General features: G+C 35.8%; 1 protein-coding gene across 1 annotated transcript in view; it reads left to right on the forward strand.

Moving 5' to 3' along the window:
- The window catches only part of LOC146475794 (uncharacterized), a 48,860-nt gene extending 43,722 nt beyond the window's left edge, over positions 1-5,138 (forward strand). The window contains exon 9 of the mRNA XM_085115502.1: positions 4,471-5,138. Within this exon, the coding sequence (XP_084971628.1) occupies positions 4,471-4,582 (112 nt within the window). The 3' untranslated portion in view covers positions 4,583-5,138. The remainder of the gene's footprint in view (positions 1-4,470) is intronic.
- The last annotated feature ends 4,102 nt before the right edge of the window (positions 5,139-9,240 follow it).

Below are 9,240 nucleotides of genomic sequence, written 5' to 3' on the forward strand. Positions count from 1 at the left end.
TCGTAAGCTGTGCAAAAATATCTCTGTATAAGAACAATTAATAATAATAGTAATAATAATAATAATAATAATGATAAGAAGAAGAAGAAGAAGAAGAAGAACAACAACAACAACAACAACAACAACAACTGAACAACATCCATAACTCGATATACGCACGCTAAGCATGGACCAATTCTTAAGTGGCCTTCGTTGCTTTATTAACTAGCACAGCTATAAAATATTGAGTCACTAATTCATCTGATACATGTATACCAGCAAGCGGCAAAGGGGTTTATCTATTTCATAACCCTCCAATCAATTTCTGGAACGCACATGCTTTAATGTGATAAGGATAAAACCAGTGATGGCTGCGGCGTCATTGCAGCCAAACAAATGCGAGCTAACAAGTTAACTAGATTTTATTAAACTGTGATTGGATAACAATTGTTACGTGATATTTTTCAGTAAAAGTAGATCTCACTCAGTTAAGGAAATATCGCAGACTTTGTAACCGTCAATTAAACCAAAAAGGTGCTGAGTACCTGCTGTTCTAAGGCCCGGTTCATACGTCGAACTTTACATGAGCCGAACCTAATACCTATTAAGGTCGACCCAAATAATTAGTACAATAAAATCTGCAACTCCACAGCGACAAACCAATGAGTGGTGCCCGATCACTTGTAGACCTGGATCAGCAAATTATCTCAAATACAAAATATTAACGGCAGACTGATCCCAACGGCGGAGGTGACGAGCTTGATAGAACAAACAACAAAAGCTAGAAAAACAAATATATTTCAGTTATTCTAGCTTTTGTTGTTTGTTCTATCAAGCTCGTCACCTCCGCCGTTGGGATCAGTCTGCCGTTAATATTTTGTATTCCAAATAATTAAGTTCGGCAGTTGATTCAGACGTCGAACCTAACTGAAGTTGAACTTAATTAAAGCTAAAGTGAGAAAGTAGATTTTCGTGGTCAGCGGCTGTTGTTTATACTCAACAAGATTCAAAATGGCGGGAAAGATGAATTCTGACATGGGAGAGCTTGTTTGGTAAAATAATAAAGAGAGGCCAAAGACGGCTCCTATTGGTCGAGATAGGAAGAATATGACCTTCAAAGCTAATTTGCTCTTATGAGTACGTCTTTCAAAGATCTTCCTTTTCTGTACGAAAGTAAGGAAGGGTCTTTGTAGATCTCCCTTAGCAGAGACTGATTTTCTATCGTGTCATTTACTAGGAGCTATAATCAGGGATGGAGACCGTAACGAGATGCTATTTTGACTTGTGGGTTTGTCCCTATGTGTTGTACCAAAAAGTCTATTTTTAGAAAAAAAAATTGCGCCATACACGCGTGCGCGCACGCGTGTAAACGGCCAGGATCGCGCGTGGAGAAATTGAAATTTTTTTCTACCTGTTCAAATTTGCGTTTAAATTTTAAAATTCTGCCACGGAATATCTCCTCAGTGCCCACATTTAAGGAATTAGACTCTCACAAAGAAAAGGTAACAATTGAAAGAAGACGGGAAATGTTGGATTAAGCGGCCTATTGATCACATGACTCTCACAGTAAAGTCAAAAAGGCGCCAAAGCGGTGGCGCTGCGTGCGTTGCTTCTGTTGAATAAATGAAAAAGGCTTACACTCTACGGACATGTACCCAGACACGTAAGGACTTTTTCATCTTTAGTGATTTGTTTCTCAGCTGCTTTCCGTGTCACATATAAGGTAGTAGCCCCACGCAAATTTACGGTCTCCATCCCTGATTATGGCTCCTGTTTTTACTCATCTGAATTGTTTTAGGTTGGGCACAGAAGGGCGATATTCCATAACAAACCTCAAAATGTGTTTGCGGGTTTCTAGTTTGTTTTGTAGTGCCGACATTCTTTCGCGGAGGTTGACTTCTGAAAGAGTTTTATCTATAAGGTTATCGAGGTAAAATCTGTTGCGTAATCTCTGTTTGAATAGAGTAATTTTTTTCTTCAAATGTTGTTTTTAAATATTTTGTTCCGAGAAGTCTTGAGGCTTCGCCTTTGATATAGCCTGTATTGGAAAGTTTCTGTCGGTTTGAAGTGCGTGTGCACATCAAGAATATATTCTATTTTTTTTTTTAATCTTTCGCATCTCAGACAAGTATATTCAGTTGTTTCGAAACAAGAAGAACAAGCACATTCCTCTTTTCCCGCCATCTTGTTCAGAATAAAGTCCTTAGCGCACATGCCACGTCGATTAAATGCACAGACCTCTGGGATAGATATAATTTATATAATTTATACGTAACGTATGCATTTGGTTCGGCACATGAAAAGTTCGACGTCTGAATCGAAGTCGGACTTTTGCCGTTCTATTCGACTGGCGCAGTCGAATAGAACGGCGGGTCGACCCAAATACAAATCTGTCGATCCTAAGTGATCGATTCATACGTCGATCTTTACATGCGCCGAACCAAATGATTAAGTTCGGCTCAAGTATAATAAAGTTCGACGTATGAACCGGGCCTTAATTACCAAAACAACAACTCTGCACGTGCATTGCACTTTTTGGTACATTTCTTTGCCGTCTCTGCACGACTGGGACGTGAAATTTCCTGATGGCACGTTTTATGGAGGACGTAAATACACGACGAAGAATTTTTCTATCTCTTTCTAAACTTGGGTGCGGTCTCCGAGAATTCATCTCCAGAAAATTCTACCAACATTTGACATTTAAAGCATGTTGTATTAATTGTGACGACGTTTGAAGAAGTGCAAATTCATTTTAATAGTGAAGTTTTCGCTGCCGTCGCCGTCGCCGTTGCTAAATTCCCCTATTTCAAAGGCACCACTATCTCCTTAGTTATTTAAAGACCCTAGGTGTTGGTCCCAGTCAAATATTTGAAGATGAAATAAAAACGGGGGGTGGGGGGAAGGGGGCAGACCCAGGGACCTGTTCCCGTGATCCTTGTTGGTCTGTGTCCTAGCTGATAGTGCTCCTTTCGTTGCACGAGCACTTGGCTCTGTTGCCGACACCACAGGTCACCCAAGCATAATATTTGCTGAATTTGCATATCAATTACTTTGGCAAAAATATGAGTTTGTATGGTGTTTCTAAAACTACCAATTTGAGCGATAATTTAAAGTCAAATTACTTAATAAGTAAATAGAACACCACATAGTGTTGTTGTCTATTATTACCTTGAGTTAAAACGTTTTTTCGTGAAGTTTTGAACCATTCGAAGTCTATGTGTTTTACACGTGTATATATTTATTGACAGTGATGGCGAGAATTTGACTTAATTAAATGCACGAGCGAGTTTCTACATACAACTCGTTTGCAAATTCTCTCGAATTCTCCTATGAAATTCTCATTCAAATATTTTTCTAAAAACTACTCGTACATACCTTGTCATTCTTGAGAACTACCAGCGCCACAATATCACCAAAGTGCTTCAGGGCAGGCCGTTTCCGAGTTGTTTTGAACCTTTTTACAAGGCGATGCTAGGTGCAAGGCTTTTCACGTGAAAATTAGTTTTGCTTGCATTTGAATGAAAACTAATTTTCATAATAAACACTGTGCACGAAGTCTCACTTTCATAATGAGGTACAAAGTGGGCCAGGAGTGCGTGACCGCATTGAGTGGTCAACCCTGGGAACCAGAGTCAAATTGAGCCCCAGTGGGGAGGGGCGAGGTATTTTTTAACATGCCACACTTTCTGAGGCAAGTACCTGGTCAGGACAAAATTATGACACCAATCTTCCCTCGAGGAGGAAAGATGACCCTTTTTCTGAAGCCGACGTTAGTTCAGGCGGCTAGCTAACACACGTGAAACTCGATGAATATTCTCCTTGGACTCCAGTAATGCGGCCTTACCAAGCTCGAAGGAGAAGCACAAAAGGACATACTTACGCGGTTCACCTTCTTCTTTGTTGTGTTCGAGCGGAAGAGAACGTTTTAATTTTGAAAGCATTCACCTCACCACCTTCCTCGCGAAGGAATATAGAGATTAAAGAGCTTTCTCAATGGGAATCGACAGTTATTTTTCATTTCTTTCCGTGATAAGTACACATTTCAGGCAAACATGTAAGGCATTTACTGGAGAAAGGATGAAGGCGTGAATTCAAGACGACTCACTTCGTGAAGAAACGGACATGTCTAAAGTATAAGGGCGTTAGTTTCGATTCTAAAGAAACTGTGTGCTGCGTCGGTGGGGAGTGAAAACGAATGTTGTGTTTATAAACAGAGTTGATAACTGAAGGTGATTTGGCCACCGTAAAGAGATTCGAGTGCTGACTTTTCGAGCGTTAGCTCTTCGGCCGAGCGAAGCCGAACAAATAACGAAGCTTGTAGCTCTGCCGAAAGGCTAACACTCGCAACGTTAGTACTCGAATCTCTTTACGGTGCCAAATTACCTTATCAACTCTGATAAAATCAAACGTTCTTGTCTAAAGTATATAGCTTTAAAAATTTCCAAAAACTCTCAGGTTATTTACTAGTGATGATTTTTCTCTTATTTTCAGTAAGGACCCAAGATTGGAAGGTGTGTTACAGAATGCCGTTCGTCGCAGTCTACAGGAAATGGGACAAAGATGTGTTCAGGAACTGGAGAAGGAGGCTCGACCAGCCACGTGAACAGTATGTCACGCAACGGTCACGAAGAACTGTGTGACTGCGCTTGGTTTAAGATCATGGAGTTCAAAGCCTATAAAACTATCACTCTTCTACACTTGAAAAGAAAAACTGAGTAGGGTAACAAGACACCACCGTCTCTTCCTGGGGTGGTTAAGATGGCTCGTCGCGCAAGCACACCAAAAATTTCTTAAAACAGGTTCATTTCCACAAGAAATTTGTGAACAGTTCACTTCTTGGAATGCTGCTGTTGAATATAACATTTTACAGTATGATGTGAGCACCAGAGCGAAAACATTTTCCAGGCTCGCTCTGCTCTGTTACCTCTTCGAGGTTCCGAGATGAAGGTGGTGCTTCATGATTTGGTTAAGTAGGCAATAATGTGCTGGTCGCCCCATTTGATTTACGTTATTTCTTGGACTGAAGAAACTGGAGATTAAGTGTCTTGTTTTTAGGTGTAATTATCTAGGACCTACTATAAAAACACGGACTCGTACTTTGAATGACGTTTTATTGTTGCAAATATTCTCTTTCAATAAAGATTGATGTTTGTGTTGTATCTTAGCCCTGTTCAATATTGAAGAATTATCACTTCTGTGTATAACTGTCATTAGTATAAATCTACTAGTGTTCTATCACGAATGCCGTTCTCTGATTGGCTACGCTACTCGCTATCTATTCTGTGATAGATAGTGAGTAGCGATTTTCAACAAAATGGCGCCCGCTTCTTCGCGTTTTCGAAGTGTCTGCGATGAGGAAATAGATAATTTACTTGTTTAGTTTTGAACGACTAGTAGATTTATACTAAAACAATTAGATTATTCGCTCTCGATTTCTATGCGTGATAGTTGATTCGGGCTTCGCCCTCATCAACTATCACGCGATAGAAATCTCGAGCTCATAATCTAATTGTTAATTATTATTTGCTATTACTTTACTTTTAGGCAAATATCTATTTTAAAACTAGCTCTAGATAATTACATTACCTAAATATGTAGTTACAAACTCCATCGGTGAATAAAAAACTGTTTTGGAAACACCAACCTTAGGCAGTAGTTAGATATTTGGGCATTACAGCACACTTTTCAAAAAAATGATAAAAAACCCCATACAAACCCTTGTAATTTCAAAAATTAAACTCATCGAATATTTTATCAAAATTCATACCATTTTATGCATAAATTAACTGTATCACACCCAATAAACCCCATAAACCACACATTATCTCACCCCAATAACTGCATAAAATACTATCTCAGCCTTTGAAAACCTAAACTCAAAAACCTAAATCCTCGGTTTTCAAAAACCTAAACTCAAAAACCTAAAAAACTAAAAACCTAAATTTAGCTTTTTCCCTTGGCCGGGAAATCCGTAATGAATTACTACTTTTGCATACTTTAACTGTAACTCATCCTTGGAATTATCTAACCAATGTTATATGATGAACTGTCAATTTAACTTCAATGATAAAACTTACTTTACACATCCTATATACAAGAATTATGCAGCCTCAGAAGATGGTCTCATAATTAACAAGAAAACACTGAATCCCAGAAAAGAAAACTTGACTGAAAATGGTTATTGTATGATTTCACCCGGACGTAACAATACATGTCTCGCTCATCGTTTCGTTTATGAAGCAGTAAATCAACAACATATTCCGTATAAAATGCAGGTAAACCACATTGATTCCAACCGCCAAAACAATTCAATTGAAAATTTACAATTGGTAACACCATCAGAAAATATGATTCACATGCACAAAGCTAGAAAAGCCTTCTTAAACAATCCATACACAGAAAATGAGTTGCAAATAATCAACAAACTAATGGATTCTCCACCCATTGAAGATAATGATTGCGAATTCACAAAAACGGAAAACAAGTTGATAAATAAGATGTATTACAGAATGTGTAATAATATGGATGACACTGATTTTCCACTTTATAATGATTAAAATTATCTAATTATAGAATATATGGGTAATATACTGAGTAAACAAAACAAAGATGAATTTGAAACATTTTCTTGGGAAAGACAACTTGAAGAATTATTACTAGCAAAACCAAATGATAAATACATTTACTGGATTTATGATAATAAAGGCACATCGAAAATGTGTAATTTTATGCATTATATGGCAAAAAATCATAACGCAATTATTGCCCCCGCTCGTGGTTCAACAATGAAATTTATTGTAGCTGAATTTATTTGTAGTAATGGTTATGAACCAAAAATTATTTTAATAGATGCAGTTACTAAAATAAATTATAAAAACATAAATTATCCTAGTATTGAAGAATTGAGGTATGGTTATTTTAACATTTCTAAAGGCAGTTTACGTACTATCGTTATAGAAAGTCCACACATTGTTGTTTTTGCTGATGAAAAACCAAATTATAACAATATTTCTAAATTCCAGTTACAAGTTGTTGATTTGAATTAATTTTTGTATCATTTTTTAGACGTATGAGCATATGTCACCATTTTTTACCACTGTTTTTGGAGTCAACTAACGTTAAATGTTGTTAAATCAGTATCTTTTTTAACAATAAATGACGCAAATTTTGGGTCTCATACATTTTTCTGTAAAATTTTTGACCCTTAAGGTTTAAAGCGATGGTTCTTGATATATATTATATGAGTGGAAAAAAATTGAGCAAAAATATTGTAATCTCTGATAGAGCATTAATGGAGTCTAAAAAATCAAAAAACCAACCAATGAAACAAAAATTCATTGGAGTCAAAAACCATTTATATGTAATTATTGTAACAAACAAATGAAAAACGCCAGTAAATCACGTCATTTAAAATCATGTATGCCAAAATCATTGGATAAAAATGAGGAGTTTACAGATGCTGAAAAACAGTTGATTGACAAAAATTTTAATGCAATGATGAAAAAAATACAATGCAAACAAATACCTTATTACAAAAAATTACAAAAACATTTTGATTAATTTTTGTTTATATTTTTAGTTATTTTTTGATTAGCGAACTGTGTATGCTAAATGAGTGTATACAGGTCGTATGGCCAAACAAACAGAAACAAGGAAAAGGAGTAAGATTGGTGCTCCGTTAACGCAAATCCCAATCATGGTTGATTCATTGGGTAGTCAATCATCAAGCCAAATCCCAAACGCACCTTCGAAAAATAATATGCATTATAGATATATGAACAGAAATAATTTATCTCAATTAACGAAAGAACAGTTGATTGAATTATTAATTGCAAGTCAACGTCCAGTTCCAATGCCAAGGACAAAGAAAGTTACTCCAGTTCCAAAACCAAGACAATCAGTCCAACAAATGATTCAAAATTATGAAACAAATATTATTAAACCAATCCCTGCACCAAGAATGAAGAAAAGAATTATGGAAAAACCAATACCTGTACCAAGACGTCCAATACCAAAACCAAGAAAAAAGAAAGTTGCACCAATTCCCAAACCCAGAACACAGATTACACAACTAAGAAGTGCATTTCATAAATTCACAAATTCATATGAAATTGGAATAAAAAATGTTGCCGATCCATTAGTTCAATTATCAGAAACAAGATTGGCAATATCACAATTTTTGACAAGATTATTAACTCAATCAAATGGAATCAAATTTATGGAAACAATGAGAATCTATTTTGAAAAAGAAGTTGGTAAAGAAAAGACATCCAAAGTTGGATATTTTGTCTCCAAACCAAAAACTGTTATGAATACAAATAATTTGCCAGAATCTTTGGATATTAATGTTGAAGAAATTCTCAATGGAATAAGTAATATGATAAGTGAAGGATCCGCATGGATTGTAAAAGCAATCACTGGACATTATCTCAATGTAACCAAATATGAACCATTAACTGGAAGTTCATACATTGAACTCCCAACTGAATTACAAAAAGGACAACATGGATTGATAAATCTCAAAAATAAAGACAATGAATGTTTTCGTTGGTGTCACGTCAGACATTTGAATCCACGAAATGACAATCCACAACGAATTAAGAAAACTGATAAAGCATTTATGCCACAATTGAATTATGAAGGAATTGAATTCCCTGTTTCAGTCAAACAATATAACAAAGTTGAAACACAAAATAATATCAACATCAATGTATTCGGATATGAAAACAAACAAACTTATCCAATTTATGTATCCAAAGAAAAGTTTGAAAACACAATGAATCTATTGCTAATCTCAGATGATGAGAAAAACCATTATGTTTATATTAAGGATTTTAATCGATTTATGCACCACAAAACCAAATCACATCAAAGAAAACATTTCTGTATGCATTGTTTGCAATGTTTTTCATCAGAACGAGTTTTAAACAAACATAAGGAAGTATGTATTGAAATCAATGGTGAAAATCAATCAAAATGCCTGAAGTTGGCTCAAAAATAGAATTTACAAATTATAATAAACAAATGCAAGCGCCATTCGTGATATACGCAGATTTTGAAGCAATTACTGAACCAGTTCATGGTTGTAATCCATCAGATGATAAATCATTTACTGAAAATTATCAAAAACACACTGATTGTGGTTATGGATACAAAGTTGTTTGCTGCTATGATGACAAATATTCCAAACCAATAAAATATTATCGTGGAGAAAAAGCTGTTTACAAATTTATGGAAGCAATGATTGATGAAGTCAAATAT

Source organism: Pavona decussata, unplaced genomic scaffold, assembly GCF_977016875.1.
Source record: "Pavona decussata unplaced genomic scaffold, jaPavDecu1.1 SCAFFOLD_83, whole genome shotgun sequence".
In the NCBI taxonomy this organism is placed as follows: Eukaryota; Metazoa; Cnidaria; class Anthozoa; order Scleractinia; family Agariciidae; genus Pavona; species Pavona decussata.